This window comes from Sphaeramia orbicularis, chromosome 21, assembly GCF_902148855.1.
Source record: "Sphaeramia orbicularis chromosome 21, fSphaOr1.1, whole genome shotgun sequence".
Lineage (NCBI taxonomy): Eukaryota > Metazoa > Chordata > Actinopteri > Kurtiformes > Apogonidae > Sphaeramia > Sphaeramia orbicularis.
Window position 1 is genome coordinate 26,441,565 of NC_043977.1, and position 14,736 is coordinate 26,456,300.

General features: G+C 37.1%; 1 protein-coding gene across 1 annotated transcript; it reads right to left on the bottom strand.

The window, feature by feature from the left end:
- Window positions 1-391: 391 nt before the first annotated feature.
- Window positions 392-8,511, bottom strand: cd28 (CD28 molecule). Its single transcript, XM_030125232.1, has 5 exons — window positions 8,410-8,511; window positions 5,322-5,536; window positions 2,725-2,881; window positions 2,473-2,633; window positions 392-1,406 (listed from the first exon to the last, which is right to left on the bottom strand). The coding sequence occupies exons 1-5, from the start codon at window positions 8,465-8,467 to the stop codon at window positions 1,311-1,313; spliced, it is 687 nt and encodes a 228-aa protein (XP_029981092.1). The 5' UTR covers window positions 8,468-8,511; the 3' UTR covers window positions 392-1,310.
- Window positions 8,512-14,736: the final 6,225 nt, after the last annotated feature.

Consider the following 14,736-nt stretch of genomic DNA (forward strand, 5'->3'; position numbering starts at 1 on the left):
CAACAGACCGGATCCAGATGACCTTGAGGGGTCTGGTGGGTTCACACTGGGTCAGGAGGTCACTGATGTATTTTGGTCCTAGACCATTCAGAGCTTTACAGACCAACAACAGAACTTTAAAGTCTATCCTCTGATGGACAGGCAGCCAGTGTAAGGACCTCAGAGTTGGACTAATGTGGTCCACTTTTCTGGTCTTACTGAGGACTCTAGCAGCAGAGTTCTGAATGAGCTGCAGTTGTCTAATGGGTTATTTAGGTAGACCTGTAAAGACACTGTTGCAATAATCAAGCCAACTGAAGATGAATGCATGGACTAGTTTTTCCAGGTCCTGCTGAGACATCAGATCTTTTATCCATGAGATGTTCTTAAGGTGATAGTAGGCTGATTTTGTGACTGCCTTGATGTGTTTTTCAAAATTTAGGTCTGAGTCCTTCACTACACCCAGATTTCTGGTGTGGTTGGTGGTTTTTAGGTCTATAGACTGAAGCTCTGTGGTGACCTGCAGTCGTTTCTCTGTGGCTCTAAAGACAATTACCTCAGTTTTGTTTTTTTCAGCTGAAGAAAGTTGAGGCATATCCAGTCATTAATCTCCTCAGTGCATTTACCCAGAGCCTGTATAGGGCCTTGGTCTCCAGGTGACATTGTGATATAGATCTGTGTGTCATCTGCATAGCTATGGTAGCTAGTATTGTTGTTCTTTATAACCTGCACCAGTGGGAGCATGTAGATGTTAAACAGAAGAGGCCCCAGGATGGAGCCTTGGGGAACCCCACATGTAATTCTTGTCTGCTCAGATGTAAAGTTACCTAATGACACAAAGTACTTCCTGTTCTCTAAGTATGTCTTGAACCAGTTTAGTACAGGGCCAGACAGACCCACCCAGTTCTCCAGTCGTTTCAGTAATATAATGTGGTCAACTGTATCAAACGCAAATGGATCAAATGCAAATGATTGGCCATAAAGCACCTAAAACTCTAACATTAAACTAAAATGTAAAAAGAGACATGTTTCTCAATAGCAACTCAAGCCTTTTTACCTGCAACGACACAACAAACTGAAACAAGTATTTTCATTTCTAATACTCTTTGTGTTTACAACAATGTAAACATAATTGGTTTTTTTTATTTAATTGTTACATGTGCACAGCACTCACATGTTGTTCAACTTTTACATGAAAAGATGATAAAAACAGATGTGGCTTTTAATAAACAGTCACCACTGACTTTATACTGTGATACTATAGGTTTAACAGTATCATAATGTCCAAAAAAGGTGACTGTTCAGAGTTTGTGTGTTTTTCATGCAATGTTTTAGTATGAAAAACCAGCAGTATCCACTTTATGGAACATGTTTGCTATTGCCGCTTGTCTGATGGTCTCCCTCCTCCCTCGCAGACACTGGACAGTCTACCAGTAGAAAACACAGGTAGGATAGAAGATGTTAGTAAATACACTCCTTCATAAATAGTGCAATGATCAACAAATATACAAGAAGAAATATGAGCTAATGTTTTGTTCTATACAACATGAAGCGCTAAAGGCTTTATCTGACTGGACAAGTTTGTTTATTTTTAACACATGGCTCTTTTTAAAGAAAGATGGACCTGCTTTAAGCCCCTCACATGCATTAATAGAGCTTTAATATCATATTCTCAGATAAACAAATACTTATAGCAACTTGAAGCAACACACTGACTCCTTACCAAAACATGCTTTTTTACAAACTTTTTTAGAATCAAACTAGTCATAAAGGGCATGTCTTAACCAGTTTCATTCCAACAATACACACTAGGGCCATTTGTATGAAATGGGTAGAGTTCGACCAATATGGGTTTTTCTAAGGCCAATGCTAACGGCGATTTTTTAAAATCTGGTCTGCCGATGCCTGATATCTACAGTCGATTTTTGAGGCCGATATTTAAGACTGATTTTTTTATTTTTTTTAAGTACATTGACCCTAAAATACAATAGCAGCACTTAGATAATTAAGATTTTTATGCAGCAATATAAATGAAATTGTTAATACACATACACATAGTACTCTTTTGACATTTCTTGAACTTCAAGTGCTGCCCACACAGGTGCCTGATCAAATACCTTGTAACATTTGTACGACTGATCAAATATCGGCTTTCAAAAAAAAAATAAAGGCAGATGGCCGATACTGAAAAAAATCAATGTATCGGTTGGCTGATGTTTCGGTCTATGTCCAAAAATGGGTATCATATCAAATTTTAATGCAGGGATGTGGAGGATGTGTTGGGGAGGAGAGGGCACAAAGTGTGTCTTACATGCTGAAACCACTAAATTCCTTCTAATCACAAGATAATGATTATTATTCTCTGTGAAAAATAAAACAGTACCAGTATAATGACCTGCAGTTGTACAAATTGAAATTATTTACAGTAATAATAATCATTTTAGCATCATAACTATTATAACACTAATATAAACTATTCAAAAAGACACTGACCTGTAAATAAATAATGACGATGAGCACGAGTATCACTAGTGTCATCAACACTGCCACTGGAAGACTGACTGGCACCTTCCTCTCACCATCTCCATCATCATCATCATCATCGTCATTCTGGTGTGTGATCTGTCTCTCAGCGAGAGAACAATCAGAGCTGCCTGTGAGAGGAAAATTAATGAAAGTAGAGTCAAACTGACACAAAAATGTTCAAACAATGACACTCACATCCACAACAAATGGACATCTTACCTAAAACATGAATCAGTGTGCCGTTGCCCGTGAGCCTCAAGAACGGTGGAGGGTAGAAGATCTGGATCTCACAGCGATAAATGTCTGTGTCTGTGGGCTTCAGTCCTGACACCATCACCTCCACAGCGCCCTCTTTCACCTCAGGCGTACACTGCACCTAAAACACACATTAAATCACAGTTACTCATCTTTCTCTGGACATTTTCTCAGTTTCTTATGATTCTGTTTGTATAGGGATGTGGTTTTAATTTAAGTTATAATATATTTACAACAGCTAATAGCCATTGCTAAAGCTAAAGTAAAGAAATTAATTGTTTTTAGTCTGGGGCTCCATAATTCTTCATTTACAGTGATATGTTGTGATACACTTAACCTATAAAACTGTGGTGTGTAAGTCCAAAGCATTACTTGTATGGGACTAGTATTACTTCTGATGGTTTGTAATAAATGTTAAGGCGGTCTGGAATTTTAATGCAATGGGATAATCGCATGCATATGTTTTGTGTGTGTGTGTGTGTGTGTATGTATGTATATATATATATATATATATATATATATATATATATATATATTTGTGTATATATATATATATATATATATACATACATATATATAATTTTCTCAAACCCAGGGGTTTTGTGATGACATTACTCCTGTGTGAAGCAAGAACTTTGTGATTTGGGGGTGATTTCTAATGTTTTTTTGCATCCTTTCCACATTTTTTTCTCCTTACTGTCTGGTTGAAATTTATGGAGGCTGCACTGGAATTTAATTAATAAGTGTTAAAATGATTTTGGGTGGAGATTAAGGAGGCTCATGTCATGAGACCCACTGGCAGAAAAGAGAAAACTCTCAAAAGGTGGTGAGATGGATGTTTGCGTCCCACATGCTGTCATGCAAATGTCCATCTCTTTGCCTTTTGAGAGTCTGCTCTTTTTAAGAAATTGCGGCATGTGGTGCAGAACATCTTTATACACTACAAACAAAAAGTTAAGGATATAAATTTTTTTTTTTGGTCTTTGTTTTGGTCATTTTTGCCAGTTGTAAATAAAACTATGTCTGGTCATTAAAAAAAATTGTGTTTCAATTCAATTCACACACAAAAAAGTAATAAGCGCTGTGCAAGAATCCCAACTGAAAAAAACAGCCCAAAAAATTAAAAATATACTTAACTTATGTTTGTAGTTTATCTTTCAAAGACTTGGCAACTGAAGTGGTAGTCTATTAGTTCTGATTGGTACTGTCAAATGATTAAAATTTTTAATCAGATTAATCACGGGGTTGTTGTGGATTAATTTCGATTAATCAAGATTAAATATCATTCATTTTGAATCTATATTAATTGCGTTTCATTTTGCATGAGGAAAGAAAATTTAATTAATTAATTAATTAAATAAATAAGTATGTGTTATTAAAGATACTTGAGAAAGAAGGGAATATATATGCACTGTACATGTTTGTCACAAGCTGGGCGACACATTAGCCAAAGTGCCAGTAGAATCCCTGAATAACGTAAGCTTTGCATAATGTGGTATTTTAAGCCGGAAGTGCTTTGGTGAAAAGGAAACTCCTTCCTGCAGAGTGTGTATAATACTTTATCCCAGTCGACTGTTCCATTTGTTTTTGGTTTTTTTGTACTCATACTTTCCATCCAGTGGGCTAACATGCAGTTTAACAACTTCCATCTTTATGGGTTGGTTCTGCTGCCTGTCACTACCGGATCAACTGCACATTTGCGCATGTGCGACGCTAACTCTGCTTGGACTAACTACCAGAAATGCATTGCCAGAGACATTCAGAATAATTTTGCATTGCAGATAAGTGAACTGCGTTAAAACTTTTAATCTGATTAATCATATTGATGGATTAATCTGCTTTAATACGTTAAGTTTGACAGTTCTAGTCCTGACATCATATCACAACTCAGGAATTTCAAGTAAAACTTCATGAATGCATCTGAAACACAGATGTGGAGGGTTATTTTATTTTGTGTCACATGACGTCTCCTGGTTGTATCAGAAGGGAATTGGGTTTATGTGTGAAGGCACTGAGTGTAAAGAAAGTGCACTCAGTTGTATGTGAGGGGATGGTTGTCCCACTTTTTAAACATGTGCTATAATCCACTCCATCCTACTTAAACATTATTTATCTGCTGTATTGGCATTTGTGTTCTGAAATCAGCAGGTGTAGCATACAATACATTTCGCCTGAGAAATTAGAATTCCATCTAAAATGTGTTGTATAAAGTTCACTGCAATTATATGAGCATTATACAAGATCTGGTTAAGGGCAGAGAATTTACTTTGCACTTTTGCCCTATAGAATCTGCATGTGTACATGATATTTTGACCAGGGTAGAAGAGGGTAAACACTGAAATGATCATATAACTCGATCATTGGTGCTGTTGCAAATCTCCACATGTTGCAACCACACCCAGTCTTACTTATATGTGCGAAAGTGTAGATTATATAAGGAAAAAGATGACAGAAAAATAAGTATTCAAGACCTACACACTTGTCTGACGTACAGGAACAAAGTATTTGTGCTGACTTACATCCCACCTCTGTCTAACGATACATTTTCAGATCAGACTTACATGTCCCTTTGTTTTTGTGTCAACTTCTTTCTTTTCTGTGATGTTGAGGATGGATGAGCAGAGTTCCTGGTTTCCATGGAGACCTTTCAGCAGAATCACACGGAGCTCCTCAGGGTCAGAGTAGGGATAAGATGGGGTGTCATCCTGGATCAAGCACTGCACTCGTGCTGTTCCGTTTGTGCTGTCCACTCTGTACGGTTGTATCACATTCGCAGCTGAAAAACAACAGAACATTACATGAAGATGGTAAAGAAATCTACCCATGTGTTTTGTACTTTTGCCTATAGTGGCTGAAAGACCTGAACAGCCACAAGAGACTACAAGTATCTACTGACGTGAAAAGTTTAATAACTTCTGCATCATTAATCCTATGAACAAGTGGTGCCAGGCACAACAAACCCCGCCCCTCGCACATCTTTCGCCCATTATAAGTAAATGGGAAGATTTTAAAAATTCATAAAAAATTTGAACTTTGACCTACTTTTCCCAAAATGTAATGAGATCTATTCTGGGTCACTGGTAATCTATGAAGTCAATTTAGTATGAATTCAACCTATAGTTTTGCTGCTACAGACATGAAATTTCACCTATTATAAGAAAATGGGGGGAAAAAAGATTTTAAAAAGTCATTAAAAATTGTAATTTTGACCTTTTTTTTTTTTTTTACCAAAATGTAGTGAGATCTTTTCTGGGTCACTGGCAATCTATAAACCCAATTTGTTATGAATTCAACTAATAGTTTTGCTGTTAGAATGTTAACAAGCAAACTAATAAAACCAAACAGAACAAAAACAATACCCCTTGCCCCCCCCCTTCAGGGGGCGCGGTAATGGATTTAAAGAATTTAGACAAAATACAGTTTCTCAGATTTTAAATGTCATATGTCAGATCGGACCCATTTGGCTCCATAGTGAACATGGAAATATCATCATCTTCTGCAACACTGATTCACCAATAAAACCCGTATAGTTTACAAATAACAGTAGTTGGAAAAAGCTGCTTTTTTTTTTTCTGTTTTCTGTTTCGATACAATAACTTTTGAATCTCTGAGCTTTTATAATCAGTAAATGAAGCACAGGAAAATACCAAATTTTCACTGAAAAATACAAAAATTATACTAAATCATTCAGAAAACATTATATGTAGAGGAAAAAGTCATTTGGAAGTGAAAAAGAAAAATAGTTTTAGGTCTGTAAGGTTTAAAGCCCCTAAAATAACCTTTCAAATCCTATGTAATAAGTAATAACTTGCTCATAGGTCTATTACAAGTCATTGAATCATCTGACAAGGACGCTTTCCAAAAACTGAAAAGTCTTTGACACACACCCACACACCCACCCCTGGCATTTAATGTGAGACACTGTGGTTTGGCTGCATGCATCATCTCTGCAAAATTCCAAATCACAGTGAAGGGCAAAGGCTTCCACTTCATCTCTGAACATAGAAATTAAAACTAATATCTGAACTCATACCTCACCCAGTCTAACCAAACCAGCAAACACTTGAAAATGTCAAATGATAGTAGCTTTACTGGTATTTTTAATTTACAACCAAATGGGAAGTAGCTGGAAGAATTCATTGTGACTTTCATGGAGCTTTGATTCACACAAACCGCAATATGACACTTTAACCACATTGACCACAGGTGACTAGACCGAAATTGCAGACCCCCGTCCCCTTAGATCATAACGCTACGATGGATAATTCAGCTATACTGTCAAACACCCAAAGGAATGTGTTAAAAATCAATTCCTTGATCCCTAAAACAGACTCATAAGATCATCAGTGGATGTGATTTCAGAGTCAGTACTGTCATTATCGTCTTGGAACACCCGTCAAATGGAATTTAGAAATGAATTTAAGATGTATTCTCAGGTCTGGATTATCTGTCCAACTAGAAATTGACCATGTTGGTAAGCCTATCCCAGATACCTATGGGCGAAAGTGGAGTACACCCTGGAAGAGTCACCAGTTCATCACAGTGCCAACATATAGAAACGAACCACCAGTCACTCTCACATTCACACCTGTAGGTATTTTCAGTCAGTGTATGTCTTTGGATGGTGGGAGGAAGCAAGAGTACAGTAGATACATATCTTATGTGATAAAATTCAAGCCAAAAGTTCAGTAGATCATGAATTATAGAGGGACATACACATAAAACCTAATTACAATATCCATACAAGATTAAGGGTAAAAATCAATGATAAACCCTTAAATCTATCAGAGATTTAGGCAGATAGTTCAACAACACAAAAATGCAACAACTTATTTTCAGGTTAAACATCTTTACAGTGAATAACAGTGGCTGTTGTTTGTTATATTATCATTGAATGGAATTGTGTTAAATGCCAAATTAAAACACAAACCTAAAGCCAGTTATGTGTCATATCCTGTGTATATTACGTCTACTCTGAGAATCCAGGCCGACTTTTAATTTACATGAACTACAATTTTTTAGAAAACACCCTCATTTCAGTCTGGTTTATTATGCAGCTCTGTAAATTTAACTTAAGCCTAAACTTCCTAAAAAGCCCACTCTGTTCTGATCAGTCAAATGGTTGTTGAGATGAAATTGGCCCATTGTATGAATGGAAAAACCCACTGGAAACACAATATTAGTACTACATATCTATGTTGTAGCATCTAATCTGATCTCTACATCAGTCAATCTACCAAAACTCCTGATTTGTCCCATTAAAATTATCCCCCTCATATTTGACACCTCTTTACTTTTTCCTTATTAAAAGCAGAAATACAGTTGTAGTAATATAAATGCATTTCTTTAGATAAATCTTCCAACTAACTTTGAAAAAATTTGCCAAGTGTTATTTGTAAAATATTCATCAGAAGGTCCTGCTTTCATTAAAAAAAGCATCTTTTCCAGTGCCTCAGTGTATCATATTATCAGATCTGTCATTTGGCTGAGGATTAAAAAGAGTGACTTGGTGTAAAACCCAGTGTTAAACACATATTCTACAAATATCCACCAAAAATGTACCAAAATCTCTGAGGTTTAACACTGGATGGTTAAAATCATGTTACATACACATTTGCACTGATAATATCATCCCATCCTCGTACTCACCACTCCACACTGGCTGGATGAGGACTGTCAACACAATGACACAGTGAGTCAGAAACATCCTACAGCAGGCCTTACACACTTTAACACTAAAGACCAGTTACAACACACAACACTTTTAATTAAAATACGGCAAAAACAGTGAAACTTGCCTTTATAGTCACAGTTCCCTCAGCTGTCATGGAAAGTGTGTGGTGCCTTCACAGGAAATGATGCTGATGTTATGCCAGTAAAGAGACCAGCTCTGTTTCTGCAGGAACGCTGAGAAAGGCAATTTTCAGTTGGTTTGATATTTCATAAATTTGAATGAAATAATCTTCAGCAGGAAATTGTTCTGTCACGTTATGTTTATCCTCAATGATAACCTTCTTTTTTGAACAATGCAAAAAGATCACATGTATAAAAACAGTGTTTAATAATGTGTGTGTGAAGTGCGAGGGAGTATTTCCATTCTGCATGGCTTTATACTTCAACTTTGCTTCATTTCAAAGACAAGCATTGAGCTTTTGACGCAACTACTTTTGACAGCTTTATCTGCGTCTCAGATTACAGGATACAGTCTTTCATTTCCTCTCTGTCTCAAAATGTAGTGATTTTAGATTTTGTGTTAAACTAAAGAAAGAAGTGTTTTGTCATTTATCCTTCTTAACCCTTTATCGAAAAGTGACTATTTTGGGTCATTTCCATATACATTACAAGACAGTGACAGCAACAGTTACAGTGAGGACAGTGAGTCACCAATCTCAGGTCCAATGTGGTCTACAGGGTCTGTAAGGTCCACCTCTGCATGAACAGTGAGTGGACCTGCTTTGTTAGGTACCATGAAGTAATGGTACTAATGTAAGGAATGATGTTCAAAGGGAGAATGTGGATGTGGACAGGGGTCTGGATCAGCACTTACGTTGTTGGAATGTTCGAAAAGTGATCTTCTAATGTTCTAAAATGCATGTTCTTTTCACTTTACATGTGTTTTTTCTTGTAGTTTTTATTTATACTTCTTGGATTTTTCTTTTTTTTTTACACTTATGAGCAAGGAACCAACTATGGTAACTTCATTGACCTTGAATTTTTCTACTTAACAACAAAACTTTTGAAAAATTTCACAAAAGTATTAAAGTCATGTTAGGTCCTCCAATAACACATTAAGATTGAAATTTTGAATTTCTCTACAGTAAGTGCCCTATGAAGGGTTAAGTTGATCTTCTGGAGAATGAAAAAAGGCCTGTTTTTCAGCAAAGTGGGGATTAACAAGCCTCATAAAATACATTTTTTCATATCAGAACTTAGAAAACATACAGGGGTTGGACAAAATAATGGAAACACCTTCACCTCAAGATGATAATGCCCCAATCCATACAGCTAGAATTGTTAAAGAATGGCATGAGGAACATTCTAATGAAGTTGAGCATCTCGTATGGCCGGCACAGTCCCCAGACCTCAACATTATTGAGCATTTATGGTCAGTTTTAGAGATTCAAGTAAGACGTCGATTTCCACCGCCATCGTCTCTAAAAGAGTTGGAGGGTATTCTAACTGAAGAATGGCTTAAAATTCCTTTGGAAACAATTCACAAGTTGTATGAATCAATCCCTCGGAGAATTGAGGCTGTAATTGCCGCAAAAGGCGGACCTACACCATATTAAATTATATTTTGTTGATTTTTTAAGGTGTTTCCATTATTTTGTCCAACCCCTGTATCAAGTGTTTACACAGAGAAAATTCTCATTTTAAGAAAAAAAAATGCAAATTTGATGACAGCAACACATCTCCAGAAACAGTCTGTAAATGTCTAGGAACTAAGGAGAACAGTTTCTGGAGTTTTAGGGGAGAAATGTTGTCCTATTCTTGTCTGACATAGGGGTCTAGCTGCTCCACAGGCCTGGGTTCTCTTTATCACATTGGACTGAGGAAAGGTCAGGACTGCAGACAGGTCAAGTTCAGCACCAAGACTCTATTACTACGGAACCATGCTGATGTAATAGATTCAGCATGTGACTTAGGCCCAACCCCAGTTCACCCCTTCCCCCTTCCCCCTTCCCCCTTCCCCCTTCCCCCTACCCCTTGGCCCTTGCACTTGGCACTAGCCCTTGAAACGGAGCTGCAAGGGTTAGGGGTTGAAACATTCCCCTATGACATGGGACAACCCTTCGAGACCTGTTATGTCAGCAGCAGTCATTGATGCCGCTATAAACAGATGCGATTACTTTGTTTGTTAAAGTATTCACCATGCCGTCAGCAGCTGTAATGTCTGTGTTGCATCGTTTTACAACTATCAGCCACCAACTGCCGAAACGCAGTCTGTAACACACTGACGGTCGATCAAATGATTAAGTTCTTTACAAAGAAAATACATATTTGTGTGTTTCTTTCATCACACTGCTGCATTTATGGCTATGTTTACCTCCATCTTGCCGATGATTTGAACAGAATTATGGGCGATTTCTCATACTCCTCCGTTTGTCGTGTGGTTCTGAAAAATCTCCATTTCGAGGGCCAAACAGCCCTCCCCCTTAACCCTTCCCCTCCGACTCATCGAGAATCAGGACACCCCTACCCGTTCACCTGAACGCACAAAATGGGTTGGGCCTGAGTGCCTTGTTAAAATATCCATGGCCTTCCCTGAAACAGATGTCATCAGGATGGAAGCATATGTTGTAGTAAAACCTGTATCTTCAGCATCGATGGGGCCTCTTCATGTTGTCCAGTCCATGGGTACGAGTGCAGCCCCACACCGTCACAGATGCAGGGCTTTGAAGTGAACAAGGAAAACAAAATGGATGCTCCCTCTCCTCTTTTTGACGTCATTTCCATAAAGAACAGAGCAGGTTTCCACTTTGCTTCGTTGCTTTTTAAATGAGTTTTGGACTAAAGAGGACAGCTGTGTTTCTGGATCATGTTCACATACAGCTTCTTCTTCTGTGTGATGAAGTTTTAACGTACATTTGTGGATGGTACAGTGAACTGTGTGGATTTGTGAAAGTGTTCTTAAGCCCATGCAGCGATTTCCATCACAGTTATGCCAAGTTTTACTGCAGTGCTGTCTTAGAGCCTGAGGGCCATGGGCATTAACCCTTTAGCCCCTGACATGTCTGTGGTGAGCGTTCTGAATGTATGATTTATTTTAAATAGTTATAAAAATTGAACTGTTTGCTCAATAGGAAAAATTTCAAAATGTGCTGATAGAAGAGACCGTGTTCTTTCCATAGACATCTGAGCATGCTCAGTGCACCCCCCCCCCCACCGCCTGTGTAATCAGGGGCAAAACACAGAGCAGTGACTGAGAAAGACACACTAAAAACAGATGATTTAGCTTTTTTTTTTTTTTTTTACATTGCTTTCCTTGTGTTTTTATCTTTAGACCATTGTTTGCAGTGTTGTGGTGATTTTCCTTTTCTTCTTTCTTTCTTTCTTTTCTTTTTTTTTATACTGTGTTTTTACTGAGTTTTGATTGTGTAACTGCTTTTTGGAGTTCAATCAGGTGTCAAACACCAGCTGGACTGATTTAGAAAAAAAACTACAGGGCCAAAATTCAAAAACTTGTATTTCTGTGTGTTTCAGTTCACGGTTCATGTTCAACATCCTAAATCTCTTACTGAAATTCATTCTGAGTGCCTTATTTAGTAAAATCCTGTCAAACTTAATTTCCTCTCTTTGTTTTTTGCTGTTATTCCACCAGGTACAGACACATTTACAGCAGCCCATTTCATTGAAATAATGTCTCAGGGGTTGAAGGGTTAAATATAGATTTCTATCCATGTTACTTATGCACTCAGATTTGTCTTTTTGTCATATTGTGTCCTGTAGATGAATTCGTTTTCAGTGTTTGCCATTTTGTGCTGTGTCATGATTTGTAGACACAGTTTTTTGCAGATTGGTGAACCTCTGCCCATCCTTACCTCTGAGAAACTCTGCCTCACTGAGTTGATTTTCACACTAAATCATGTTACTGACCTGCCTGTTGACATCCCCTTCCCAAATTTCTAGATATGTTACATCCATCAAATTTTAAATTTAGTGTATCAGATTTGAACATTATTACATTCTGTTTTTATTAACATTTAACACAATGTCCAAACTTTAAGATTGGCTTTATTGCAGTAAAATATAACATATCCTCGATGTAGCAGTTACATGAAACTAAAACTATCACTTATAATAGTAAAACACAGACAAGTACAGGGTGACACAAAAAAACGGGAACTTTTTAACAATCCAATAAAACCAAGAGTGATGGAAGAAAAATATTTTATTCATAGTAATTGAAACCTTAAAACATGCCATTTAAGAAACAATGATGGAATTTTCATTTTTTTAAAATTACAGGATGACCCAAAAAAACGGGAATTTTTGAAGTGCGTATTGGCAGACATGAGCAAGTGGCAGCACTGCGAGACAGTGACCTTGAGCGAGTAAACACACCCCCATTTTAGTAACCATTGGCGGCTGTGCGAGAATTGTTCGGTAACCGTGTGATCTCAAGATTCGGTAACGTTCCCTGGCCCCCTAGATCGCCAGATTTGTCCATTTGTGATTTTTTCTTGTGGGGCTATCTCAAGAGTAAAGTGTACACGACTCGACCAAGAACTCTGGATGAGTTAAAACAGAGAATTCAGGATGAAATTCACAGTATCCCAGCTGAGATGTTGCAGCGGTCAATGAGGAATCTCAACAGCAGATTTCAAGAATGCATTCGTAGAGGAGGACGCCATCTACAGGAAGTAATTTTTAAAAAATGAAAATTCCATCATTGTTTCTTAAATGGCATGGTTTAAGGTTTCAATTACTATGAATAAAATATTTTTCTTCCATCACTCTTGGTTTTATTAGATTGTTAAAAAGTTCCCATTTTTTTGTGTCACCCTGTACTATTTTACCGAACAATGACTACTTTTACGTTTCATACTTTTAAATACTTTTTGCTGATAATACTTTCACACTTTTAGCTGATACAATTTTTACTATTGGCGTATTTTTACATTAGTACGTCTAAGCAAAGGATTTAAATACTTCTTCCACAACAGGTAAAAGTACAGAAAAGGATTAGCAGAAAAATACGTGAAATAACATGTAATATGCTAATATGTTTTAACATATATAGACCAAAAAACATTCAATTTTCCAAAGTGTAGTACAAAATACCTCTCATGATTATTTGTTTTGTCCACTCAAAGATCAAAAACACAAATTTACTGGCTTTACTTTCCTAAATTCAAGACTCGAAGACAGAGCACACGATCACAAATGAGAGGCTGAACTGATGAATTTTAGCATTTCACTTTAAAAAAAAAAAAGAATTAAATAAAGAATGAAATCAGTTTTAACTAGAAAAGCAGTCAAAGAGCACAGACCTCCGCCAAGGCAGCTCAGCCCCCCCCCCCCCCCCCCCCCCCATCACCACCAAAATTGAATCATTTGTTCCTTGTGCCAGTATCAACATTTCCTGAAATTTTCATCCAAATCTGTCTGTAACTTTTTGAGTTAACAGACAGACAGACAGACAAATAGACTAACCCCAGTGACAACATAACCTCCATTGTTACACTTGGTGGAGGTAATAATAGCTGTCATTTACAATTCAGTGGAAGTGCTTCTAAACCACTTCACCATGGAAACATGCAAATAGAAGGTGAAACTTGATTAGCTCATCATTTTCTAATCAAGAAGATGTAAATAGAAACGAAGATTGTTTAGTTCAGCGTTTTCTCATCTCAGCGTAACCTAATCTTTACATTTCGACAGTTTTGGAGCTGATAGTGCACCACAGAAAAAGTTTCACAAAAGACTGAGTTTGAGATTACCTGATTTAAACAGAATAGCACAGACACACGTGAACGTTTTAGCAGAAGAATTCTTTTTTAACTGATTTATTTGTGTTGAAATTTTTTCAGGGTGAGTAAGTGTTATTTATGTCAGGAAAAAGATTCTAAATTCTATTTTGATTTTTCAGGGACCCAGTGAGGGACAATGTTTGTACACGAGCTGCAGCATTTTAGATTCATTGGAGGCTTTTTATGGAGGTTCTTGGGGCATCCTGATTCTGTGGAAATAATGTAGTCCAACCTGGAAGAAATAAATATATAGATGAGTTTTTCAGCATCACTTTGAGACCACATGTTCTTAATTTTGATAATACATCGGTGAAAGAAGGCACAGTCTGAGTCTTGTTTTATGTGAGTTAAAGAAATGGTTCTCAACTGTCATCACTTACGCTCTTCTTTTTTTTCACACATTTTTTTTTTTTTTATTGGGATTTAATAACACATTCATTCAGCGGAGTACAAAATGCATAGAATTGAATGTAACAATGAAAACCGGACAACTAATAAAGTA